The sequence below is a fragment of the Calonectris borealis genome, chromosome 1, assembly GCF_964195595.1.
Source record: "Calonectris borealis chromosome 1, bCalBor7.hap1.2, whole genome shotgun sequence".
NCBI lineage: Eukaryota > Metazoa > Chordata > Aves > Procellariiformes > Procellariidae > Calonectris > Calonectris borealis.
The window spans coordinates 63,767,536-63,795,117 of record NC_134312.1 but is presented as its reverse complement, the minus strand read 5'-3'; the positions used below and the strand labels follow the sequence as shown (position 1 = coordinate 63,795,117).

At 46.8% G+C, this 27,582-nt stretch overlaps 1 protein-coding gene across 2 annotated transcripts; it reads right to left on the bottom strand.

The window, feature by feature from the left end:
- Positions 1-1,226: 1,226 nt before the first annotated feature.
- On the bottom strand, positions 1,227-27,256 carry ATP6V0A4 (ATPase H+ transporting V0 subunit a4). 2 transcript variants are annotated; one of them, XM_075162347.1, is made up of 20 exons: positions 27,125-27,256; positions 26,551-26,629; positions 25,619-25,713; positions 24,393-24,518; positions 23,904-23,998; positions 21,738-21,864; positions 21,064-21,146; positions 16,658-16,751; positions 14,993-15,205; positions 14,430-14,580; positions 13,715-13,854; positions 13,251-13,408; positions 12,676-12,769; positions 10,767-10,885; positions 9,581-9,797; positions 7,876-7,983; positions 5,859-5,993; positions 4,779-4,896; positions 2,682-2,853; positions 1,227-1,597 (listed from the first exon to the last, which is right to left on the bottom strand). In XM_075162347.1, exons 1-20 carry the CDS (start codon positions 27,239-27,241, stop codon positions 1,504-1,506), a joined length of 2,535 nt encoding a protein of 844 aa, XP_075018448.1. In that variant the 5' UTR covers positions 27,242-27,256; the 3' UTR covers positions 1,227-1,503. The 2 variants fall into 2 exon arrangements, with proteins under 2 accessions (XP_075018448.1, XP_075018361.1); XM_075162260.1 differs by lacking the exon at positions 5,859-5,993 and having other exon boundaries at positions 27,125-27,241.
- Between the last annotated feature and the right edge of the window lie 326 nt (positions 27,257-27,582).

The following is a 27,582-nucleotide window of genomic DNA, read 5'->3' as shown; positions in this document are numbered from 1 at the left end:
CTGAATAGGAATAAACAAAATAGGCTGGAAGGAAGAAACAAAGGGGACGTGCATACGCTGGACAACTGTGACACCAGCTGCATTCATGTCCATGTGTTTTTTCTCTGTACCGTAGGTTACCCATGCCCAAAGAACTGGTGGCACGAGGCCACGCGTGGGTCATGGACATGCTCCTATGCCCACCTCTTCTCAACTCCAGCTGCTGCTTCAAACGCAAGCTGTTGTTAAGAGGGAAACAGGCTCCTGACTCTGTTGGTAACCAGTGCCCAAAGCCGGGGTGGCTTCTTGGCACCGCAAGGGAAAAAGTGGAACAACTGCTTTGCCTGGGGCTCTATTTTCTCCCCGGTCACTGTAGCAGGAAGGTGGCTCTCAAGCCTGACTACTGCAGACTCACGGCCCGTGATGACTATTCCACTGTGTGTCCTGCTGGGAACACTCTCGAGTGGGTTTCTTTGGTGGAGCTGGATATCACGGGTGCGAGGTTTGAAAATGAGGCTTGTTTGGTCACACCCCATGGAAGAAAACACGGTCACCTCCAAATCTGTGTGGGGATTTTACATCCTTCATGTTTAAAAAAAATAACCTGTCATGATTAACACTATTCAGTTTGAAAGATTAGTAATTAATGAATATTTAGGAAAGATCACAGCACATCAATACTGCAAATTCATCTCAGGTGTTTTGATTCCTCTCTTCTTTCTGTTCATTAGGTATCAGCATTTCTACACAGTCTGCTTTAACAACCCATCTTGAAAAATACAGCACAGGGGGAGTCATCTTAAGTCTCCAGTGAAAAACAAGTCAATAGAGAGAAATAAATTGGCTGCCAATGTGGAAACTGGCACGCTCTTTTGTTTACACAGCTCAAAACTAACACTTTTGTTAAGTGATGACGTGTGCAAACATCTATAATCCAGTGCTGTCAAGCCCTTGAGCAAATCAGATAAAAAGAGGGTTGTTGTAGTAAAGCATGTAGAAAATTGCTAGCCTGCAATATGATCTGTCTTTAAGCTGGTTTGCATTGTGTGCTAAATGAAGGGCTGCAATCTTATAAGGGACTTAATCGTTGTCATATGATCAACCACAGCTTGAAACAACAGCCGAAACGTATTTTCCTTGGAAAAAAATATGCCACAAAGACAAGGCAGTAAATGGAGCAAAACACATGCGAGTTGATTATTAATAACCAATTTAATTCAAAAGCTGCATCTCTTTTCAACCAAGCAGTAGGCAGATGACCCGATCAAAAGCTGAGGACCAGGTACTTGGCAAAGACATCAATGGAGATACTCAGCCAAGGGTCCAGCCAGCCCAGCCGATGTAGTTCAGCTCTCAGCTGATACAGCAGTATATGTGAATGCAGCTAGGACATTTTCATCTACAGCTGCTCTTCTTTCAAGGGCCACATCCCATTCTGTTTCATCCCATATACCCCACTCTGTGGGTGAGCGACCTCAAGAAAACAGAGCCTGGTCTGAGGAGCGAAGCAGCGATGCACTGGCTTCACTCTTCTGCGGTGCCATCGATGATGTGCTTGAAGGAGAACGGAGAAAATTTGTACCCGGCTCCTACGTAGAACTTGTTCTGGAACTCCACCCTGGGGAGGAGCAGAGGGGGGTGTCAGTGCTGCCCGCAGGCAGGACCTACGGCCAGCCGAGAAGCCAAAACGTGGCACCCACAGGAAAAGGGAAGCCATGAGAGATGGTGGCCTCTGAGCCGGGAACGTAGGCTCCTTCTGGAGCCAGCAGTGAGACACAGGCAGCCCAGTGAGCAACCCAGCACCCGTCAGCTTTGACTTTCCATCAGTCAGCCTGGAAATGCTCCTCGTGAGGCCAGTCAGCAGGGCCTTGCCTGCCCGCTAAACTGCTTCTAGTAGCTCTGAGAGCTGGGACAACCACCTGCTGGTTGCACACTCTGGTGGAAGACAGACATCTCCCCCTCCCTGCACAATGACAAGCAACTGCACCACGGTTTGCCTTGGCAGCGTTTGTGGGTTTTGGTGGACGTTAGATGGTGAAAAAGGCCACAGCTTGGGTGCTCAGGCAGGATGCCAAGTTATGGTGGAGATGAGGGGTGATTTGTTACCTTGGTCTTGCTTTATGTACTCGCCTGATGGTGCGTCCACACTGCTGTCCTTGCCTGGACTGACGTCTGGTTAAGGCAGACACGAGCTAACTTGAAACTGGTTTGCCACAAAGCCAAAACAACCCGGAGCTCAACCTGGCCTAATGGCACAAGTGCTGACCCAGGTTTTCAGCAGCTTTTGCAGCCCTGGCTGAACTCTTGCTGCAGTAGGTAGTCCCCAGCTGGCTTGTTTGACGGTAACCCTGGGTGGGATACACAACCAGTGGTGTGGCTGTGCAGGTCAAGGTGGCCACAGTGGCTCTGCGTGTTTACTGGGGTAGAGCTGTAGGTTGCCATTTGCCACATGTGCCCACAGCCCCCACGGGCTCAGGAGGACAGGCAGGGTGCTCCAAGGAGCAGCTCACAGATGGAGTAGGGGGCTCTGACCTCCCTTTGCAGGAGTCTCCTTCACTTCATTTGGCAAGGGGGACTGATGTCCTAATGCATAGGTACCAGCATGGCATGTCTGATGCCGGCTGGTGTGGCCATCTGTTTCCACAGCCTGATGCCTCCCAACGACTGCTCTGGGAAAAGCTCCCAAAGACCACACCACCTACCAGTGCAGACGCAAGGCGTGCAGAAAGGCTGAGAGCCCCTCCATGACAAGCAGGATGGCTACTGTCAGCACTGCAAATGCCGCAAAGATGATAAAGATGACAATGAGGCCTGCCCAGCCGCTGTTGTTGAACCCGTTGTGCATCACCATGGTCCAAAGGACCTCTGACAGTTCTGCAAAAGGAAATAAAGGGAAAACAGTGCTGTGCAACAGCCATGGACAGACACAGCGTGCAGTCTGGCAGCTCGCCCATTTTTCCCGGTTAAATGAGCTGGCCTAGGATAAAAAGTACATGACAGTGATCATGTATGACCACCCTGCCTCTCCATGACGACGGGGGAAGGAAAGTGGATGCAGGTTGTTTTCCATTGCTCCTCTTCACTGTGTTAGAAGCTGATGGTGCTGTTTTGGCTTGGCTTTGTATCACAAGTCCATGTGAGCACACTACCAGCACTGCTGGTAGAGTCATCAGTTTAAATTGCACCTCTTTAACATGGTAGCTAGGCAGTACGCCGAGCCTTCTGGGACTACCTGCTGCTAAATCCCAGTGAACATGATTGATTGACATAGTCAATACATGTGTAGATTATGTTACAAGCTGTACTGATTGATGCTAGCTAAAACCCACAGGAGATGTGTAATTCCCATTTGTTCTCCAAACCACTTCTCTTAGGGTGTCATGGAGAAGCTGTGGTGGAAAAAAAAAGGACAACTGGTGGGTCCCACTCAAGGCAGGCTGTGTTAATATTTAGTTTGCTTGCATGCTTTTAAAGATTTTTTTTCCTGCACAGTTTTATCTCAACATTCACAGCACTGGTATATCTGACACATCCTGTCAATGCAAGACCATACTCCTCACCTAACTACCCCAGTCACATTGGATAGATTCAGGACTGAGCAGTTTTCCTCTTGTGATACAGGCAAAGCAAGGACTTAGCTCAGCTCTTCCCCATCCAGATGCTCCAGCCACCAGTTCAGCCTTATTTTCCATTTTGCCAGTCATTGCTCCTCGAGCCATATTCAGACTATAGATTCAGTGACCTGTTACTTTAGGTGACAAGAGATGCAAGGGATCCCTTGCAACAGCTGCCGTCAGGAAAAAATACTCCTGTCAATGCCAGTTTGTAAGGCTGCAAAGGAATATGGTGGTTTTCCAGGCAGAATTCTGACATTACACATAGGACTGTCCTTAGCTAAGCTTTTTAGTTGGTTTATTTTATTTTATTTAGATACCTGTCCTCTATGTAAAGCTAATGTGTATTAGCTTCCACTCGACTCCTACTAAGCTCATATCTGTGCCATGAAGTACAGCTCACCCCTGTCAATCCATGGCACACCCCCCCCTTTTGTTTTCCTTTTTTGTGTGCCCAATTCTTTAGGGCAGGCACAACTGCTAGCCAGAGGCAGTACAATAATATTAATAAAAAACATTTCAGAAAAATTAGAGTCGTTGAAAATCTGAAGTTCCAGCCTGAGGCAATTTCTAGTATTTGAGCATTTGTTTTTATCTTAAATCAAGACAAAAGACATTGAAATGCTGTACATTTCTCACGGAATATGAGGTTCCACTAAATGTTGCTGGGAAAAATTCCAGTGAAAATGACAAGTTCCAGGATTTTTTGAACCAAAACTTTTCTTTCTAGTTTGCTGAACCCAATCAAAATAACTGTTTCAAGTCATTTTGACATTTATCTGCATACCCTAAGGCTATAGCAAGTGCCTCCTGGGAAATGAAGTTATGGTTCCCATATTCTGTGGACTGGACTACCCATTTGGACTGCACCTCCCACCATGCCAGATGCCATGAGGACTATTCCAGAGGGGCAGCTACAGAGCAGCGTGGGAAATGCTCCCAGCCAGCAAATGCAGTCAGGAGCTGCCTGATATATAGCTGCCACAGATCACCACTAAAAAATTAGATGGCCACCACGAAACGCTTGGATTGATCTGACCTGAAGCAAAACATTCCGAGACACAAATGTCCACAAGGAGAACTTTGATTTCATGGAGGAATTCACAGCAATAATCAAACACCAGCAGAAGCAGCGATCGGCATGGAGTTGCTAGTGAGGTAACTCACAGGTAATCAATCACTCACGTGCATGGGCTAAACTCAGCGCCCAGAGCCGCAAGTAGGATGCTGTGTTGGAGATGCAGCCAAGGCAGTATTCAATGGTATGGATAGCCTGGTGGACAAATGTGTCTCCAAAATTGAACTGAAACAACATAAAACCAAACACATTTTATTAGTTCTCAGTTCAGGGCTTCCTGGTTAACAGAGCAACACTCCACCAAAGGCTTTTCATACTCCTCCCTTTTCCTTGATATGTCCTGAGCAACACACAGATAGTTGCCAGATAAAAAGACTGCTTTGAAAATTGTCAGTTCTCTGTGATCGTCCCATACATTCTCCCCCGAGAAATACAATTCCAGTGAAAAGCAAATGTTCAGAAACCAGCTCATATTCCAGTCTTATAATTTCAAATATGGAATAAGATGGCAATCCAATTGCTACCAATCTTTATGATTTCTTGTAGAGATAGAAATTCTTATATAAAATAGGGTTTTTCAGACTATCTGCCTATTGGTATATGTGTTTTGGGAGATATCACTGAATAAGCATATTTTCTAAGACTGTGAAGATTCCCTGTGACTGGGAAGAGTCAGCCATATCCACACTCAATATTGTTGGTACTTCCAACTGCCACAAACACTTTTGTCACTTTTTTAACTGTGTTGCTGCATACTGCGGAAGCCCTTGACAATATCTGCCAAAGGAAGACTTTTCCCCCTAGCCAACACTGCAGGCTGCCAACTTTTCAATGCTCCTTTGCAATTTAAAGGAAGGAAAACTCACTGACTCTTGGGGAAGGCTTGACCTTCTCTGGGTGCAATGTGGAAGTGAAACACCCCCCTGGGAAACAAAAGCTTGAGGTTTGTAAAAGCTTGAGGTTTGTAAGAATGCCTGCCCTCGCTAGGCAAAACTAAAGGAAAAAATTAGAAGAATTCATTCTATGAAAATTCAAAGCTTACTGTTTGGAAACACAAACTGTTGCAACAGTGTGTCTTGGTATCTTGTTAAAAAGAGAGGCTGGCAACTCCGCAAAAGCCTTCTGCTTGACTTTGTGTCTTTTACTATTGTGTGTGTCTGAATAATTTTCTGCCCACATTTTCTTACCTCTTCATCATCATCCTCATGTCCTCCATGGCCACCACTGTGGTCTCCCTGTGAAGCTTTCTTGGAGTGATTGGTCTCTGGGACATCTACCTCATTTTCACCTCCAGGGTTTCCTGAGATGGCTTGAGACCGAATCTTTCAGAAACAAAATGTAATATGTCTTTTGTGTCATGCTACAGGTTGATACCAAAATGAAGCAGACCATGGCACAAAACTCCATCAATAACCTCATGATGGGTAACATATGAAGGACTATATCATGAACATGAAGACAATTTTAACAATGATCAGTCATCATGGACCACAGAAACTGAGTATTCCTGCCAAATGGCTAATAATACTTAAATATTTTCCATCCTAGAGCATTTTCCAGTGATTCCAACTAATTTGGAGCTAGTTTCTAGTCTCACAATGCACCCTTTATACCCACCATGAGAAGATCCATCACTTTTGGCAAATGAGAAAACTGAGGCACATTAAAGCCGATGATGTCAATTAGGCAGGTGCAAATCAAAGGAATTAGCATCAAATGAAAGGGAAATGGAGCCTGAAAGGATCAGGTGACTTGATGAAGGTCACACAGTTCCTGGGATACAGACAGAAATACAGTTCAGGTTTCTTGATTCATTTTAAATTGACAAAAACTTCATGACAACCCATCTTCTCTCCGTAATCATTCTTTACAGAGCTTTTCCAGAGGCCTGAACAACCTGATCTGAGCATTGCTCCAGAAATTACAGCACAGCTGTACAGAATAACAGCACAGTTATAAGAATAGCCCTACATTATATGCCTGTAACAGTCCTATTATACAGCATAACCGAATATGGACCTCACAGCTTCTGTCAGGTTCTGTCCTGTCACTCTTTATAGCTTCCAGCAGGTTTCATGGGCAAGATCTCATGATAACATATTGTTTCCTACTGCAGCAGTAATCATTGTCACACCCACTTTATCTTTGCTTTACCTGAATGTCAGCATAGAGAACAGACTTTGTTGCAAACGTATAAATCTGGGTAAATGTAAGATGTGATCAGACAGCCAACATATGAAAATTAGGAACAGAAATACAGGGACATAATAGGAGGTGGGGAAAAGCTGTCAGATGTTACTAGCATAAAAGCAGGAGATGGAGTCAGCCATGTCAAGCTTTCATCCAAATCCCAGAAGAATGACAAAATAAGAAATTACAGCGCAGAGGCAGGGCTGCAAAGGCCTCCCAGGGACCTGGCTTTCAGTTATAGGTCAGAAGTGACTGGGTTGGAAAAGGTCATGCAGCACAACCAGCATCTCTTTCTTCAAATGGAAACATCTGTGCCCTATAAAAGGTACTCCAGGCACTAACTCCGACTATAAAGAGAAGTAAATCCTGACAGACAAAGTCAAGTCCTCTTAGCATAACAAATGAGAGAATTAATGAACAACTGGGAAACTGCAGCTGCCGCGGTTACGTGCTGAAGAGCTGGGCAAACCGCAAAGCCCATGGGAAGGACAGCTCTGTCAATGTGAAGGCAATCACTTAGGGAAGAAAGCACTGCTGGAAAGCAGGCAACAGCTTTTAAATCAAGCCTCTCCTCCAAGCAGTGTTGATGTCTCCAAGGCCAGGAGTATCACAGATGCCCTGTTACTGCAGAGCAGCCAACCAGTTGTTAGTGGTGGTTGTGGACTGGGACTGAGGTCATTGCCCTGTCTTGGCTTTAGCAGAACTTCAGTCTTTCTAAACCTTCTCTGGTTTTGAATACAACACTTGAAAGAGCTCAGTGTCAGCCTAACTCCTCTCCCAACAAATAGGGTATGGCATTGTGAGCAAAGCTCCTACTTCCCGTTTAGATGGCTCAACCAAATGTCCATACACATGCTCTTGGCACATGTGCCATAAAGCACAGTTTGAAATCACTGGAGAAACTCTGAGATCAGAGAAAAGCAGAATTAGATCACTGCAAACACTTTTTGGGGTCTGTCTCCTCAGCTTAGCCTTTGCTGTACTGAACCCCCTCGCCTGATCCACATCCCTTACCATGCGCTGCGCTTTCTGGTGGTTGGCTCGGAGGATGAAAGGTTTAATTAGGAGCATCCAGGGAACAGCAATCAGAGCAAATATGACCAAGAAACTCTGCACTTCTTTCTTAAAAGATAAAACAACAAGAAGAGCAAAAAGTTACTTTACTTCCTTTAGCCCTTACAGTTAGAAACCTGATTCTATAAAATGGTATTTTTTTTATACAACAGATATACTCCCTGTATTGGTTGAGTCTCCTCTGCTTGTAAGGACATGAAAATAAATGTATACTGTTTAAGGCTCAAGAAAGCACTGCCAGCTAGAGATGGTTGGAGACTCAGAGATGAAAGGCTTTCATGTTGGAAAGGGTTAACTTGCCAAAACCCAATGTTACTGACTTGAACCTGGCTTTCCAGTGTCCCAAGTGAATGTCCTAACCACTGGGTGAGCCAGTCAGTCTGCCTTGCTTTGATCAAAGTAGAAATGCTGCAGTAAGAGCCAAGTCATTCAAGTCTTCCCCTGGAAAGCGGGGAATCCAGGATTTGCTCTACATTTGCAATTCTGGGAGGGAATTGAATCCCCATAGCTTAGACTTGATAACACATTGCCCCCACACTATAAGGTGTTCTTGTTGCGGTATGCCACCCCTATTGCTGTCCTAATATAACTGTTCGTACTTTAAGAAAAACAACAACAAAAAAAACCCAAAGAAAACCCCAAACTACAACTTCTGCATTTTTTTAAAGCTGGCTCAGATCTCTGATCACCTTATGGTTGGTCTCATACAATCTTTGCATTCAGACTACTCAGGTGGATGGCATAGATAGTTACTGGTGGGGTAGGGGGATAGGAATACGAGAAAAAAATTACCATCCTGGAAAGGCTTTGGATTGTTACAAAGCAAAAAGTTATCTAATGACTTTTTGAAGGCTGGGAAAACACACTCCCCTGAAGCCTTAATGCAGTTACTTGGAGCTGATCGGGGCTTTTACTAACTCTGACTCACCAGCAGCTCTAAAACTGAGCTCACGTCAAAGTGCTAGAGTGTGCAACTGTATAGATGTAGATGCATACATGTGGCGGGAGGCAGTATTTGCTTGCAGATTCTTCATTGATGCTGCTGATGTAAAGTCAAGCAAGAAAAAAAAATAATCCATGTTCTGAGCAAATAAATAGAGATGACTTTAAAAGAAGTTCTCTCTTACGGGAGAATTTTGCTTTTTTGGTTTTTTAAAGAGAACTCCCCAAAGGAGATATTTCTGACAAAAAGCTGCCAGAAAATCCTCTAGCTACTTCTACTTTTTAGCTTAAAATATAAAGTTTTCAAGTTTTCCAAAGAGGAAATAAGAAATTATCAAGGAAAGGAGAGGCTTGCTTTTCTCTAGCATCGTGCCAAGACTTCAGGACAGCACATCTGCAATATCCAGCTTTGCATCTCTAATCACCCTTCTTCCCTTTTTTCCCCAAAAGTATTTTAAATTGCATCATCATTCTTGTAAGAATGACACTAAGAATGAGGTTTCTTCTGCATCACTGATTGATAGCTTCTCTGTCCTACCTGTCTACAGGGCCAACATGAATACCTGAAGAACAAACTTCTCTTATTTGACTGGCACTTGTGATTGAGCTTCTGAGCTGGTTGCCCATCTTTATGCCCGCTTTCCACAACACCCACTGCGAATCCAAAACCAGCTACAGTGGATTTGAGCTGCTTGATCCATACCTGATGCAGATATAATGGAGCATTTGAAGTGTCACCATAATTGAACAGAAACATATTGATGAAGTGGATGAGGATGCTTGGTGCACTCTGGGATGAGTGGACATCAAAATGACACCATTTGAAAATAATCATGAAGACCAGGTAGCCAAAAAGAGAGATAATAAAAATCATTTCTGGAATGAACTGAAGGATAATGTTTATGTATTTCTTGAAGTAGCTGGAAAGAATCAGGAAAGATAATTACAATTAATACAGTGGGGTATTAATACAAGGTTGCATCCAAGTATGGCAGTATTGTACACCATTTAGTCTACGGAAAATAACGTAAGAAACATACAACTATCACTAGCCAAGAAAGAAGTCTGTAATTGCAGTCCTTACAAATGAAAGCTATTATTTAAATACAAAAGCTTTATCATAGTGATTCTTGTCAGGTTTTTGTACTTGACCCACCAGTATCTCAGCACCTCAAAAGATTAATAAATTGAAATAAAAGCCAATTTTAAAAAAAATGGTTAATTTATGAAGTTAGGCATTATATGCTGAGGAAGGTCAGAACCAGATGAAGAATCAATTTTGTAGGGGCAGTCCTCCTCTCTGTCATCTGCAAACACCTTCCGTCCTTGAAGGTCACTACACACCTTTCAGCTTTGGAGAGTCTCTCAAGACAGCAGTGTCAGCCTCTCCACTCTATCACCATTTCTTATTTTTTGTTCCAAAATATAGAGGCAGAGGTATAGATACGCATACCCACAGATCCTGACCGAAGGCCCACTAAGTCAGGAGAAAGACACGCACGCACACTGTGCAAGATTTCAGTGTGCTTTGGTTTAGACCAAAAGAGTTTGTCTTTCAAGACAAAAGTTATCAATAGTGGGAGGTGCTATATGTTTTTAATTTAGTGTACCTTAGTATTTCTGCAAAATCAACGAAAATAAGAGAGCGAAAAAGGGTTTATCCAAGAGAATATCTGCAATGTGACAGCTGTCCTCTGGCCTTTGGACTCAGCACTCTGCACCAACAGTGGCGTGAGTCAGTCAGTGTACGGGGCATTTCTACTCGCATGGGGGAAAGGGCAAAATCCAAGTAATCGGTCCAAGATATGAGACTTTCTCTGAACGAAGGACACTAGTTTAGAGATGAAGACTTGTGTGCTGCAGCAGTGGGCTTGGTGAAACAAACTTACATGTGGTTGAAGAGACTGAGTATCACCCCAAAAATCATGTGCACAATCCCTATGACAACTGACATCTTCATTTTGTAGGAGTTCAGGAAAGTCAGCTTGTTTGATGCAACATTCCAGATCTTTGGGAAAAGGAGCAGAGAGAGACAGAAGAACAAGGTTTTCAGATGTTTGCTCAATAACAGATTTGTGGAAGTTGTTGCTTTGACACCTGTTTAATCCTACCAGTTCTAGTAAGAAGAAAACAAGCGACAGAAATCTAGGAGTTCCTTATAATACTTTTCACTCTGCCCAGTTCCTCATCTAAAAGGTATAAAGTATTATCCTTGTTTAACAGAGGAAATAATAACAAGGATTTAAAATGATGTAGTGACTTTGCTTCAGTCCTCCAGAAACTGATGCAAAGGCTGGTAGCAGAACCTAGATCTTTTCAGTGTCATTCCTTGCCCTTAGGCTGAGTCATCTCCTTTAGCAGAGGTGGAAGGGCGTGAGAAAATCCCCCCTGCTTCTATGGAAATTTGTTCCACCTTCACCAGAGAAGTACCAAGGGCAACAAAAAAACCAGCTCATTCCAGCTCTTTGACCATGGAGATCAGACTATTGCCTGCCTCTCTGCAGTGACTTTTCAGCTGTGTTACGACAGTAACCACGTGCCTCTTCTCAGTCCTGCCTTCGTTACATTACAGAGCTCTGGGGCTCCTTCTCCTTTCTTCTAAAAATTCCTAGACACCGAAGCCTTCTGACCCCAAAGATGGTAAGTAGATACCTCTTTTCAGACACTAAGTATAGTACCTGAACAGAAAGGAGGGAGGACAGGATTATTTGGAAGGCAAAAGGTTAGCTTATGTGCCTTTGTCTGGCATGCTTTGCCTCTTCCATGGTTATGGAAGAGACTGCCTGGCCTCCTCAGCTCAGGTTGACTCTTTCTCTTCCAAGATATACCTCAGCCATCCTGCCAGGATTTGCAAAATGAAAGAGCCATCCATCCTTCTGGGCAGATGACAGGGATAATATCCACAGTGAGGGCCACGCAGGGGCTGGTACTTTCCAGTCCGCCCCTACCCTGCCAGCACTTGTTCAGCTGTTCCCCCCTCCAAATCAGGGCTCCCAGCCTCTCGAGCAAGCAGCAGCCAGGGCGGAAGAGGGGCTAGCTTGGGTTAACTTAAATTAGGGATGTGTTGGGCAATGTACAGAAAATTCATCTTCCTCCTCCTTCAAGAAGTTGTGACTTGTTGAACTGCACTGCCTATGTCCTGGGCAGATCTTTAGAGCCTGGTTTGTGAAAAACTTACTACAAGGTCAATCTCTCTGCAAACCAGGGGACACCAGCGTTTCTTTGTGTGACCAACTGAAATGAGAGCGCATGCAGCAGAACAGAGGTTAATTGGCTGATATGAAGATTGAAACAGGAAAGGTTGATGTTAACAACTGCGTTTCAGTACGTGATAAAGAGAGAACAGCAAGAAAAGGGAAATAGGACACAGAGAAGAAAATGTGGATCCATTAACTAATACTGGCATTTACTTCACACTTCATACAATAAATACATTGCATAGAATTTAACACTTTGCCCTCAAACTTGTGAAGTAGCTTTGGAATGGGTTAAGTACTCAAGTAAGGAAACTGAGTCTAGCAGCCTGGTGACAGAGCGGAGACTGCAGCACAAGACCACTCTCCAGTGAAATCAAAGTTCCTTCCTGCTCACCACTTTGCTGCTGCCTGTCCAAAACTGTCAGCAATATATATCCTTGATTGATAAAGAAAAGCATCACAACTACCATGTAAAGAACACGCAAAGAGTAAGAAGGGAAGAGCACAGCTTCAGGAGAGAGAGCAGGGAGCTACTGATGTACCTGATATGTAGACACAGGATTGAAATACAAATTATCCTAGAGCAATTTGATTTAATTACCGGATCTATTCCAAACGGATATGGATTTCCAGAGTAGACTCCTGGGACCGCTGGATCCAACTGCAGCACCGTATTGTCCAGAAGCACATCCTTACTACAAAAGAAAAGTGAAATGGCCTTTGCAGCTTAATCTCACCACATAAGCCTACGGTACATTTATGTGAGATGTGCTGAGGACTACCACATGACAGCTGACATCGACTGCAGCCTTTCTGTGAACTGTTAACCTGGGGCTTGTGCGCACACGTGTGTGTGTGTGTGTGTGTGTGTAAATGGGTCCTACACAATGACAGTCTCCATCACAGTGATAATTCTCTATGCATCAGTCCTGGACGCCTGCAGATTTTTATGCACATCCGTGCCTGAAAAAACAGGCGTGTTCCCAGGGACTCTACATTTCCATTTCAATAGTGAGTTCGTCTGCATGTGTCAGACAAAACCTCTGATTCATTCATGACTGCATCCACAGCAGAGAGTTCTTCCTTCCCCACACAGGCGGCCACTGTGTCTTTCTTTCAAAGCCTACGTGCTCCATTTGGTGTGTTTTCAGTTGTTTCCCACATTTAGCCACTTACTTCCAAGTGCTATTTTTAAACATGGGGATGATATGCCAGGAAGAGCCAAAGATGTTGAACGACTTGGAGAAGCAGTCATTGTAGATGAAGCCAGTGTACATGGAGAATATGCCCATGAGCAGGATCAGGTAGCGCCCGCTGAAAAAGGTGTTCCAGATCTGCAGGGGGAGAAGGCAGCGCCAGTGACCAAAGTACCTGCAGTCCCAACAAACGGTGGGCCTCAGCGAACAGGAGACATGATTGTACTAATCTATGCATATACAATTATTCATGGGAAATTCCAGGCCCCTTGGGCCCATCCAGGTCTCTGTGTAGAAGTGGGCAGAATTACTTGCCAAATCTCTGCCTCGCGAGCATCTTCGAAGGTCTCCTCTCCTTTGGGAGGCTGGATGCCCCACTTTATCAAATGGGGACGATGAGCCTTTTCCTATGCTGATAGGGTGCACCAGCTCCCTGGTACTCACCTCATTAGTACTTTTCTGGGCAAGAAGGCTCTTCTCGTTAATGACCATCCAGAGTGCAAAGCCCAGCATGACAGCGCCATGGCCACAATCCCCAAACATCACCGCAAACAAGAAGGGAAAGGTAATGATAGTGTATGGAGCTGCAGGAAGGAAAGAACAAGAAGCTCAGCTCCTCCTAAACAAAAAGACCTCAGTAGAGAAGCAGTCCACCCCACTGGACCATTCCTCACAGGTGCTGCCCTTAAAGGCCTCCGTGACCCCTCCCCTACTCCCAGGCAATCCGATCTAGTGCAGAACTAGCTTTACCACCAGAAAGACTCTAGGTTTCTGTTCACTCTCAGTGCTCTCCTTGAGATGAATGTTTCACACTTTTCTCAGGTTCTTTTGGCTTTTTTTTTGCCTCAGCACGATAAGCTCAACTTATATTTGCCTTGTGAGCTGAGGTCTTTTCTTCAGTGCTACTACCTCACCACTTGTTCCCCATCCTGTATTTGTGTAGTTCATTATTCCTGCCGCAATCAACCACTGAAGACTGCTGGTCAAATTCTTTGCCTGAGAAAAATCTATGCCTATGCACAGTACCAATTTTTACCAGCAGAAAATATGGTTCACATTTCTCAATCAGCAATGAGTGCATGTTTTAGAATAGTGATGGAGCTCAAAGGCTTCACTTTGGCCCTGGCAAACCAGGTGCAGATCGCTGAGTGTTTCTCACCTGGGTTCATCTCCCTGTAGTTGCCCACACCATACGCATCCACAATGTTCTGAAATCCAGCTGTGAACTTGTTGGTCCTGTTGAAGGTGGGCGGTGCCATCCTGGTGTGTATGGCGGTCAGGATAGGAGCGATAGTAGAGCCACTGCGCTCCTGCAAACCCAGTGACAAGGACAGACACAGGGTGGGTAGCAGAGAGGAATCAGTCCCACAGCACCAAGGTCTGTGTCCAAACATGCACAGGCAGCAACATGAAAGCTGGGCTCAAAAGTGTTATATCTCAACCCTTTTACTAATATCCAGATTTTTCCATTTTCTGTGCTATTGATTTGTTCAAGGAAAGCTGCCAGCAGTGCTGACTCCTGTGGGTCGATCACAAACCTGCTAAGATTTAATGCTGACCTTAAACTCCCCGAGGCCAAGCGATCATGCGACAACCTCAGCTTTAATTAAAACAGAAAAGGGAGCCCAGCATTACAGTAACAGTCAGAAGTCTGAACATATGCTCAACATATAAACAATGTTTGGGTGACAGCTTCAGGGACCCAAAATGTTGGTCTCTTACCATTCCCTGATGGAGAGCTCTTTTTATCCGGCCAGCATCAGCCACTGGGAACCAGATCTCTGCGATGACGCACTGCTGGGTGACGTCAATGTTGCAGCAATTCAGGATGTGGTAGATGGCCTTGATTTTCTTCACCTTGATCCCCCAGGACCACAAGTTGGCTGCTGCCTCATGCAGCAGTCGCTGGCGGTGGGACTCGGTTTGAGTTATCACCTGGAAGCACAGCACAGACAGCGCCTGAGATAGAAAGGCATAGGTGGCATGGTCTACTCAGCGGTTGTTTGGGGAAGGCAGGTGGAAGAGGGAGGGGAAAGGGAGCGATTCATATGAATGTGTAGGGTACCCTGGAGGGCAGTGTGTGCAGGTCTGGACACAGGAGCACTTGACCCCAGCTGCACAATGCTGTTCAATAAGGAATCTCCCCGCATGGCCCTGAGCCTCTGTAAGTGCAGAGGAGACCGTCGGGAGTTACTGAGCTGTGGGCTTCGCTCCTATCCAGTTGCTTACAGACTGGTCACATCTCCCCATGCACTTCCACCCTGTCATCCTCTGTAAGCAGCTCTGTGCCACGAACTTGGTGCACATCACATCCACGAGCATGCCTGCGCTGCTAGAGCTACAGCTCATGGCCCTGGTGGGACGTCCATGCATTCCTGTGCCCACCAGAGTGCTGCTGCACAAATGAGCAACAGAGATAACGTGTTAGGAAGATAACCTGTGTGGTCTACAAGCACTGAAGAAGCCTAGCTGCTCACGGTGCTCAGGAGTGAAAGTCAGTTTGGAAGCAGTCTTGCGTGCAGGCTTGGCAGTCACAGGCGTCCACAGAGGGGGTGACAGCAGGATGTCAACTGCCACATGGGCCACCTCAGGCAAACAGGGTGTCCATTCCCTCCTGTCTCGGGACCCACTGACTGTCATGTGTGGCAATACAGAGGTCACAGACAGGAATCCCTCCAAGAGGTGTGAAGTCCTGATACAGTATATGGATCTACAAGCTACTGAGCAGCCATAGCAACTGAACTTGTAATTTTCAGCCCTGTGTTAAATGTTGGAGTAAAAATGTTGGAGACTTGTACTTCTATAACAGCAGTCTTGGCTTTCCATTGTAGTGTGACAAGTGCCCCAAGATTTCCTCGGTGAAGAAAACCTAATTTAAATATAAAATAAATCTTTAGAGTCCTCTCTGAGCCTAGTATAGTTGTACTACACTTGTGACTGAGCAACTTTGTGAGCTGCTGAAGGAAACCACACTGTAAGAGCTAGATGAAACCATTTTGGACAATGTGCAATTTGATTATAACACCTGTAGCCTGCTGATAACCTTAGATCCCACCCTGTAGTCCCATATCATAAGGTCTAAACCTCTGACCTCTGCACAGCCAACAGAAGCAAGTAGTTTTTGAGCCCCTCACATGGGAGGCTGAGCTCCAGCAGCCCCTGGGGGGTGTAAATGGGCAGAGCAGAGCACAGGCACTGACCTCTGCAACAGGTGGGGGGACCGCTCCTGGGCTGGTGGCTTCATCCCCAGCCCCCAGCCAGCTCTGCACAGCCAGCTCCCAAAACAAGCCTGGGATCTGGCCATGGCCACAGGGTTTCAGATAGGACAAATGTCTGGGCAGGTCCCACTTAGAGGGTTCAGACCCCAGTAAAGCCACTGCCACTTACTGTGTTTAAATCTTCGATCCTTGTGTTGACTCCATCAAGCATTTCTCGGCGCTCCGTGGCAGACTCTGGACAGGGATAGACTGTGGCACGAAATCTAGCCTCAGTAAGAGAGAAGTGAGAAACACCATTTCTTTGACTGACTTTTTCTTCTTCTGGACTTCTCAGCTCAAAGGTGGGGAAACCGGACACTATTCCTCACCTGGTAGTATACACTTCCTACATACTAGAAAGTTGTGCCTGGTCTCCCAGAAAGGTACAAAAAGGAACATTTATGTCTTCATGAGAAAAAGGATCTCTTCGCCTGTTCTAGCTGAAAAAACCACTCCCTGTCTGAGGTGCTACAAGGTACGTGATATTATACAGAGGTCAGCACTTATACACAGGCACCTCCCTTACGCCCACAGTACGGATGCCCTGCGAAGGTCTGGGGAAGCTGCTTGAACTGCAAAAAGCCACAAAACACGCACCCTGGCCAGGGCAGCCCCATTAACACGGTAGCCAACAGATGTCCCTCTTGCACCGAGGCTGGAAAAATACCGTGTCCCTGTCGCTGCACTACCCTCACGCAGTCACTGGGGGAAGCCATCAGCTGAGCTACTGCTGCACAGCAAGCAAACACCCTTCGTGCGTGCAGGCTATGTAAGTAAATACCCGGGGGGGGGGGAGAGGGAGGAAAGGACTGTATTTCCAGAATAAAACAAAAGGAGAATGACCATACAGCCAGCTCTTGGCTTCTGGTCCATCTGTTTGGCTAGACAGTTTGGGAGCAAGGGAAGGATGGGTGAAGTTTTTTAAACACCTGAAAGTGGTATCTGTTCTGTCAGCTTACATGTAGCCAGGCCAGTATAAATACTTTTATAAGCTTACCCCCAAGGCTGTAGTTGGGAGATTCAGCTGGTTTGTTTAATATGGTATAATAAGGACTCATGTGGGCTTCTAATATGTGAGTGAAGGTCTTATCTCCATGCAGGTGTTGTATACTGCTTCATCTATAGTATACAACATGATCTTCTCCACTGAGGTGTTGTAAAGCCGCTATACGAAACCAATACAGCCAATTAGAAATAAATAAGTTGCATGTCTCTCTGAAAAAGCACACAGCTACCTGTCCTGCCTGCAAAACAAGTCCCAGAGTGTACTTCATGCACAAAGAGCAGGCACAAGGAGTTCCCATTGGGACCTCGCAGATCACAAGGTGCACTGCTGCAAGGCTCTGCGCCTACAAGCTTTAACTGAGCTGAGGTGCTGCAGTAACTAAAACAGCCCCCTCCATTTTTTCCTACGTGGTTTGTTCAGTGGTATCTAGAGCTTGTAGCCCTGCCCCTACAAGGGCATTATAAATGTTGTCCTTCGATATTGCCCCAACAGGTCTGTCGGAAGAGATCACTCCTCCTTGCAGAGTGGAGATCTTCTGCCCACATAAGGCAACAAACTTCCAACATTCCGCAGTGGAGTTACACTGAGTTAGGGTTGCCGAAGGGCTGCCCTTCTGCACGTGAGATGAATTAAAAGAAGATTTAACAGGGTCATAAGGGTCTACCCCTGTTTAAGAGACAAACAAATGCATGCTCTGTGTACAGATAAGCATCCGTAAGTTCTGGCTTTGTCTGAGCACAGAATATATCACCACCTGCTCTCCAAAATCGGTTCCAGCACACACAGGAGTGAGGACAGTTGCAAATTGAACAAAACACGCAGCAGTTTCCTAGAGATCAGCCCAGAGCTGTGTGTAATGACAGCACGCGCTCGTCAGCTAAACTTCTCTTTCCAGAATTGAATCTCTCCTCACTCAACACCTGGTATTCGTTTCCAAAGGTTATTCACCCTACCTAATTATTTCCATCTTCTTATTCTTCACAGCTCTTAGTTCATCTTTAATAAGGATTTTTAATCAAACATGAAAGCTTATTCCTCCATGCTGTACAGTTCCCCCGTTTCCAATAACGTTATTGCAGCAGTGTTGCTTTGATCTTTTAACAGCCATTTTGCATACTGAGTATCAGCTTTGCCCTAATGGCACAGACATCTCTGAAAGCTCCAGGAGAATTCAGCAGGGAATCCTTACATTGATAAACCCAGTTTAGTATTCACATTAGCACTGAGGCAGCCGCAAGAAAAGGAGGAAAAGAAAAATTCTTACATTTTCCTCCTCCCTGCTCCCTCTACACCTTTCACTAATAAATTTGTGCATGGACTTAATGCTTATGAAATTGGCAGACTAATGTTACCAATTAGAGTCAAGCAGGGACTACAAGCGTAACCTGAGGCACGCTGCTCTGCAAACAAATCTTAGCCTGTCTTGCAGGAGACGGGCTTATACCAGTCCCATGATTTTTGCAGGATGTTTACTTGTCATGAATGATGACTTAGTGCTAAGCAGAAATGTCCTGCTGGGGCTGGAATGACACTGCCATCTGCTTTAGGTATAGTTAACCCTGCCTTAAAGATGGACCAGACCAAAATGTCTTCACTCGCATACCAGGGATGGCTGATGGCCCACAGAGCACAGAAGGAGAGTCATGGGATTAATACATTTAAAAAACTGCCACTCAGCAAAACATCTGAATATATGTGTATATTAGCAAGCAAAAAATTTGAAAGAGAGGAAGAAAAGACGTAAAGGACAATTTCAAATGTAGCCTGATTAGCTGGCCACAAACAAAAGCCAGTGTGCTAGCACCGCAAAGGCCATCCTGTAAATTTGTCTTAGGTAGGTATGTTCTCTTTCAGTTACATGAGGCTGAGAGAAACCAGCCTAAATTCCTTTCTATAAACCTACCACCACATACATGCCACCAGCTTATAACAACTTTGCACATCATGGCCCACCCTGCAGGGATCTGCTCACACTTCCAGTGCTGCCTGGTCCCACGCTCCCGGCTGCACGCCGCTGCAGAAGGTCGTGCCTCCAATTTGGAAGATTCTGGGTTCAATCAATAACAGAAATGCTGACAGGCATCACATTGCCTGTTCTTTTACTCCCATCCCGGAAAAAAAGTATTAGGCTTTTGATTGCAGGGAATTTAAAATGCTGCAGGGGAAAAAAAAAATCCTCCAAAATGAGGCGCCTGCAGCACTCTGTGGGCAGCCGCAGCCAACTCTAGGTGTGCGACCTGGCAACTTCCAAGGCCATCAGCACAGGGGAAAATGCAATGGGAAGCGTTCACCGCCAGCAACTGCCCATGAGTGAGGAAGGGGAGAAGGGTACTGAACAGCGCCTATAAAGCAGGCAAAGAAATGGGACATAAGCAGGAAATTGTAATCCAGAAAGAGAACGAGACTCGCCAAAAGCTCAAAGACCACCACCAGCAGCAGACTGATCCTGCACAGTGGTGATGGCAAAACTCCCTCCATGTCTGAGGTTCAGGATCAGAAATGAGTGACTGAGACCTGGGAGTCTTCCCCCAGCCTTCCATGCCCCCTTGGCTGCTTTATAGAAAGAGATGTCCACCTCAGGAGGGCTGAATTGCTCTCAGCACGAACGTTGTCCTCCACTGCCTATAGAAAGCATCTTGGAGGGCCCCATTTCCAGTGCAGGAATTGCTAACAGTCCCCAGGGGTCTATCGCTTCATGGGACTGAAGTCGGTTCTCCCAGCTGGAGGAACTGACCTTCCTGCTTTTATTCTGGTTAAAGGCAGGATGTAAGGAAAAACCTGCCCTGAGTGCACATGTCAGGTAAGAGCAATTGCTCACCCCGTCCCTGCGACCTTCTGCAGCCTGTCGGCGCTTGGCTGGCCCCGCTTGGCCGAGGGGCTATACCTGAAATGGATTCGGTGACAGCCGACAGATCCCCTCATCAAACCTGATTTACACTGCAACAAAGCCCATCGGTCATCAGTGTTATGAAAGAGTAACAAAATATTCGACCTGAATTATCTTTTCAAGATGCTTAACAGGGTGGAAACAAGTCAGGCTGTATGAAGCTTTCATTTCTCTTCTGGGCTCTGTCTCTGATTACACAGATATTGCCCAGAGGCTTTGGGAAAGGGTTGAATAAACTACAGCATCATCTTTTTACACTGAAATGCAGGAAGGCTTGAGACCACTTCGGGGATTACCATGTTCTGAGTGCCCAAGTTAGGGCCCCTGGTTTTCAGGGGAAAGGCTGATTATTTCTTAAAAAACAGTCCCCTTTAAGATGTCCCAAGTTAAAATCCTAGCAACTGAAGCTCCCAAGAACTTTAAGTCACTTTGGAAAATTTAGGACCTCAATTTCCAAGTGCCAAGGTGACGGATAACTTTCATGATTAGGAGCAGCAGAGCTGAGGAGCGAAAGAGAGCTTGGTGGCAGAGCTGACAGCCGGGGCACGGAGATCTAATCTCCGGCTCCAAATTCAGCCAGCCCAGGCTGACAGGTAAACACCTCTGCAGGAGTCACTGTGGCTTGCCCACCAGCCTGCCTTACCCATCACAAATCTTCTTGATTTTTTGTTTAAGCTGCTCTCCTTGATAGAAGATAATAAACACGTTCTTCTTCACCTCTTCTCTCTGCAACGCAATTCAAGCAGAATTTAAAGCACCCAGGGGAAGAGTCCAGCGTGGAAAAGGTGGTGGGTTTTTTTCAGTAGCCTCTTCACTGGGTTGTTCCTTTCCCCCAGCCCCAGTTTTCCAGCAGCAATGTTTTCCCTAGGTGCTACTTCAGGGACCAGGCATGGGCAGCAGCTCTGGATTATGGGGGAAGGAGCAATGTGGAGCGGAGAGATAGGGGACAGGAGGTCCGCCGGGGCATAGGGCTCACCCCAGAGACACCAAAGGGAATCAACGCTCTGTGGCCAGCCCCAGGTGAGGACAGCCACAGCCCACCTCCCTGGTGGTCCCCATAACACAGCCACCCGGCTAGGACTCACACGCGCTAGGGAGGACAAAGAAGCCACCTTGATAATGGCAAAAAGGGAAAGCAATGTCAAAAGAACTTCTCCCATTGTCAGACTTCCCCACCTTTCTTCTACAGGCTGCCTTCAGACACCCAACTCTGGTGAGGCAGCCGGTGCTGCAGCATGGCCAGGGCACCAGTTCGGTTTCTGCAGGTCGTAGGCATGCACGAGGAGCAGTGTGAAGCAAAAACAGGTCTGTACCTACCGTCACAGGGTCCTCCAGGGGGGTGTCCATTTCAGTGTACCTCAGGTAGATGTTTCCCCTGCAGGCTCGCCACAGTAAACGCTCAAAGGGTATCATCCTTTCCCTCTTTATTACCCCTGCTGTGAATCTGAGCAGAGTTAAAAGATAAATAAATTACAAGCCCATTCTAAGTCTTTTAAGACCTGTAACACACATGATTTTACAATCTTTTGTTTTCTAGTCCGTGATAGCCAGGACTGCTGCTGCTGTAGGCACTTCTAGGAAAGACCTCCTTGCTTAAGCCTGGCTCTTATCTCAATCTACTGACTTTATCCTGTTGTTCTTTCTGTAAAACATTGTAAGTCCTCCCCAGATCAACAGAAAAAGAAGAGACAATTCTGGCTAGAAATGGAAGAACAGAGAGATGCTTAAAGTCACATGAACAGAGAGTGCCTGAATGACAGAGGTAGGAGGTAGCAATTTTGAAGTGGTGGTTTATCTGTACTCCCTCCTGTTTTCCTTTTCCCAGAAAGTATCCGACTGCACTTTTGAAGTGCAGCATGACGTGCTGGTGTACACCCACCAAGGCAAACCCCCTGCAGGCATATGCTTTCCTCGTAAAAGTGTTGAACAGGACTTCAGAAATACCAGCATAAGCAGCTACAAACACCAGCCTGGAAGAACACCATCAGCGAGTTTTACCACACGTTTTACCACACCTAGCTGATGTAAACACAAGGGAAAGCTGTTTGAGTCTATGCTGTCCACCGAATTACCATCAGCAATACGCATGGTGGTGTCTCAGCTCCCCTAACTCTCACCCTCAGTGCCGTTTTCTGTTGCAGACAAAGCCCAGTGCAAGCAATCCCATGGCTTTTTGCTGTGGTTAGACATCCATCCCTGAGGACCAGTTGGCAGCTGGTCACAGGCGGTGTTCCCCAGGGCTCAGTTTTGGGGCTGGTCCTGTTCAATATCTTTATCAACAATCTGGATGAGGGGATCGAGTGCTCCCTCAGTGACTTTGCAGATGACACCAAGCTGGGTGGGTGTGTTGATCTACTCGAGGGTAGGAAGGCTCTGCAGAGGGACCTGGACAGGCTGGATCGATGGGCCGAGGCCAACTGTATGAGGTTCAACAAGGCCAAGTGCCGGGTCCTGCACTTGGGCCACAACAACCCCATGCAACGCTACAGGCTTGGGGCAGAGTGGCTGGAAAGCTGCCCAGAGGAAAAGGACCTGGGGGTACTGATTGACAGCTGGCTGAATATGAGCCGGCAGTGTGCCCAGGTGGCCAAGAAGGCCAATGGCATCCTGGCCTGTATCAGAAATAGCGTGGCCAGCAGGAGCAGGGAGGTGATCGTGCCCCTGTACTCGGCACTGGTGAGGCCGCACCTCAAATCCTGTGTTCAGTTTTGGGCCCCTCACTACAAGAAGGACATGGAGGTGCTGGAGCGTGTCCAGAGGAGGGCAACGAAGCTGGTGAAGGGCCTGGAGCACAAGCCTTATGAGGAGCAGCTGAGGGAACTGGGACTGTTTAGCCTGGAGAAGAGGAGGCTGAGGGGAGATCTCATCGCGCTCTACAACTACCTGAAAGGAGGTTGTAGCGAGGTGGGTGTTGGTCTCTTCTCCCAAGTAACAAGCGATAGAACGAGAGGAAATGGCCTCAAGTTGCGCCAAGGGTGCAAGAGTGGTCAGGCCTTGGAACAGGCTGCCCAGGGAAGTGGTTGAGTCACCATCCCTGGAAGTATTTAAAAGACGTGTAGATGAGGCGCTTAGGGACATGGCGTAGTGGACATGGTGGTGTTGGGTTGACGGTTGGACTCAATGATCTTAGAGGTCTTTTCCAACCTTAATGATTCTATGATTCTATGATTTTATGACCAGCCTGGTAGCCAGATGCCTGAGTCCAGAAGCCACAGGTGAGATGCCGTAAGATAACAATGTTCAGTCAGTACCTACTAAGGGGTCACTGGAAGTTAAAGTCCATTTGTCCCACTGACCCATAACCTGACCATAGTTTTGATGATAACTTCAGAGAGCAGTCACTCTTTCATCATCATTAAACAGCTACGCTGAAGAGCTGTGGTGAGCAACCTCTGCTAAGAAGCTGAAGGAAGTGTAGCAGTGTCACAGCAATGCAGTACAGGTGGGAAGCCTGGCCAAGCTGGGGCCATCACCAATACACACCCCAGCTTGGCAGCTGCAGCGGCAGGAGTGCTTCTCAGCTCCAGCAGTCCAGATGTGTCTTCACTGAAGAAATCATCTGGCAGATTGGTTTCTGCCTGGAAAACATTAGTTTTAAAAACTATTCAGCATTGCCAGTTTGAAAACTATTTTCACATTTTTCTCCTGACATTTTTCCCCCAAAGGTAGCTTTCCACAGAGATTTAGACCGAAGAGGGGGAAAAATAGAGGTAAACTGTATCTTAGCAACTGAAAAGCATAAATGCCATTTTCAAAGAGATCTGGGAACCAAGTTCTTGAGAGCCACTGACTTACGAAGCAATATGTGCTCCACAGTGACTGAGGTGCTTTTGCAAACATATCTTACTGGCTTGTGGTAAAGACCGCTGGGTTTTCATTAAAAATCAATAACAGCAACACACACCAAATGAAAATGTCAGTATTTTTAGGAACTGTCCACATCTCTGTTGGAAAAGCAAAGAGGCCTCTCACCTCAAAGAAGTCCTGGGTTTTCTTCAGCAGATGTTTGAGCTCCGTCAACTCGAGGAAGTTCTGCTTCAGTGTTTGCTGGTTCTGGTTGGCTTCCAGCAGCTCGGCTTCAAGTTTCTCCAGCACTGTCTGTTTAGGGTCCAAGCACATCCAGAAAAGCTCTGAAGCAGACCAATGGCCCTTTACCAAGCTGATACCAAATCTCAAACAATAGATGGTTGGTTTTTTTCAAGGGGCAATACAGAAATATTCAATGAGCACTTCAATAAACACTGAGTTTGTAGGAAGATATTAATCAATGCCAATGCCTCATTTTCCCATTGCCACATTCCCTACTGGGTGCTTTATGCCAATGCCTCATTTTCCCATTGCCACATTCCCTACTGGGTGCTTTATCCTCTTCTGGCATCAGAGTCCTGACTCACCTGACTGAAGCTCAGGCAGATAAGTGGGTGCCTGGTGTAGGTGTCTCAGCCTGTCTTGGCACCTCTGTGGTTCCCTGCAGGACATCTCAGACCCCAGGTGGACTGGCTGTCAGTCTAATGACTATAAAAGCAGCCTACAAGGCCATTAGCTTAGGTTCATTAGCTATAGGCCAAAAATTAGGTGAGGATGTGGGTCCAGGAACACACCAGGCAACTACCTTGCTCGTGAAGCTGAAGCCTTTGGAAAGCATCATTTTTCTTCCTAGTCACCTACATATGCAGCATTTAAAAATTACCCCATCGGTAAACTTAGCTTCCACCTGGGCTAGAATAAAGCATCCCTTGCACATCCAAAAGCAAGGCACAAATATTTGTGTCAGGCCCCAATATTACTATATCAGAACCATACTCCCACCAGGACAGACAGCCCTGGGTTTTTTATGCATTGAAGCTGGTTCTAACATCAGCTCTCCTGGTTAATCATCAAAAACCTTCTTATTCTCTCCTACAGGATGATGGGGGCATTCTGTGATAATGATACCTTCCCATTAATATGTGGGACCAGAGGGATGTTTCACAGGGGATGGTAAAAAGACTGGGTTCCTTTAGGAACATGCAGTAAGACTAGCCTTAACCCAACTGCGGAGGCAGCGACTCAGGGAGCACCTCCAGAGGCAGGGAGAGCTGTGCCAGCCTCAGCTACCAGGTCCTTCCTTGCAGGGGAGGGCTGTATCGAGCACATTACACAGACATCCCAGTGCACATCCCCTTCGCTCTCTCCTTGGCCCGCTCCAAATTCTGTACCTCCATATCAATCATTTCCCGAGGCAGGGGGGTCTCTGGGTACTTTTCTAGTTTGATTATCTCAACATTGTCTTCCATCTCATTTTCCAGAAAACCTGCAAGGAAAGGACACAGAAGTCTTGATACAGAGTCATCCCTGCTGCATCACCCTGGTCACCAGCTGCTGCTAAACCCCCTGTCAGGACTGAGGCATCACATGGAGGTGTGACAAGAGGCACAAGGGCCATCATCCCACTGCATATACACAAGCATCAAGAACTGGACACCCAGCAGCCTCTTTTCTCAGTGAGGACGCTGTTTCTCCTGAAGTTGTGGTGGCCGCTCCCATCCCCTTGCCCTGGACACCCCTCATCCCTGGCACAAATAGCCAGCACGGCACCCCTTGCTTGGGGCAGTGAATAAGGCACACAGCAAGCTCAGGCTTTGCTCCTCCGCTCTAGAAATGGCAAGTGCTGTCCTTGCCACAGTGGCTATGGTGGGCACCAGTGTCGTGGTGGGGGGAGCGCAGAGCTCACAGGACACATGTCCATAGGACAGCAGGCCCCACGAGCTCTGTTGCTCAGGTTTTAAGGATTTGTCCCCAGGCTGAAGCACTTGGCCACGGGAAGCGTATGCCCACAGCTGGCACACTGGTGTAAGAGTCTGGTTATCTGGATTAGCCTCCTGCCCAGTCCCAGATTTATCTTGTGATTTTATATAAGCTAATTAACCTCCTTTCAGTTCAGTTTTCAAAACAGGGGCAACAATTTATTGCCCATTTGGGGTGAAGCAGTAATTAGCTGACGCATGCAAAACATTTCCAGGGGCTCAGGTGAAAACATCACCATTTTGCCGCTAATTCTGCTCCACAGTGTGAGAGCACTTAACAAAGAAATAAATCCCACACCAGCAGTTGGCAGAAAGCCGATTACATTTGACAAGCGTTTACTTACGCAGGATCCTCTCCAAGGATTCACACCTTCTCACTTCATTCACAAACTTTCTCTGGAAGCTGTTCACATTCGCATTCAGCTAAAAACAGGAGGGAAAACAAGCCTGGGGCTGGAGGCTGCACGCTGCCGCGCTCATTTTTAACATCAGCACAGAACAAACGCCTTCGATGCAAACGGCCAACGCCGCTGCATCTTACAGACTCCTAGAGGCAGGGCAATACCGTGGGTTTCCTTAGGGTCAAGGACATTGTGGCCTTACCAGGCTCATTTCCACCCAGCCTTGCTGTGACAGTCATAGATGGACTCTCGTGGAGAGACCCCCTGTTTTCTGGTGGTGGAGGGAATCGTCCTAAGGTTGTGCATAAAGAGTGCGGAGCACTGGATGGGGACTCAGGAACAGGCTGGGTCTCAGCATGGTGATCGGCTTTCAGATCAGCTTTGGGGAAGTCCTGCTCTCTCCATGGGCTTTTTGACCACCCTGCAGGTGCACCTTGCCCAAGTGCTTTGGGGGAAGGAGAAGCACACCCCGGGGCACATCTCCCTCAGCTCGGCGTGCAGGCTGGGCACTACTCACATCTCTGAACTGGACCAGACCCAGCTCCCCGAGCTCAGCCACGCAGCAGTAGGCAGCCTCCACCTGCAGAAAGAGCTGCATCAGAGTCATCTCCTCACTCCGGAAGACCGAGGCCATTTCGTCTGCCCTCCTCCGACCTTGGCGTCCGTGGGGGCCTTGGTGGCAGCAGCGCAGTCTTCCTCACCCAGGGAGGTGCCAGAAGGTGCTGAGCGCTGTGGGAACATTGGGATCACTGTGTCAAGGTGCTGGAAGCTAACCCAACGCTGCCCATCATGTGCTTCAAAAGGGTTTCTTCACCTCCTAAAAGCCTCCTCAGACCCACACGAGGTTGTATCCCACCAGCGTGGTGATGGATGCTAAGGTGTGCATGTGACACAGGGAAAAAGGGGAGCCACCGGGCCCCTAGGACAGATGATGAGCAAATACCCTGCCCTGTCCTCTGCTGGACCAAAGATGCT

What these genes read in the sequence shown, in the direction of transcription:
- ATP6V0A4 (XM_075162347.1), bottom strand. Translation starts at nt 27,241, where the DNA reads ATGGCCTCGGTCTTCCGGAGTGAGGAGATGACTCTGATGCAGCTCTTT. An exon ending in TTTAAAAATAGCACTTGGAA is followed by an intron (nt 12,770 to 13,250) that starts GTAAGTGGCTAA and finishes TTTCTTTTGTAG; the next exon opens with TAAGGATGTGCTTCTGGACA. An exon ending in CACGCCTTGCGTCTGCACTG is followed by an intron (nt 1,598 to 2,681) that starts GTAGGTGGTGTG and finishes GCTCCTCCCCAG; the next exon opens with GGTGGAGTTCCAGAACAAGT.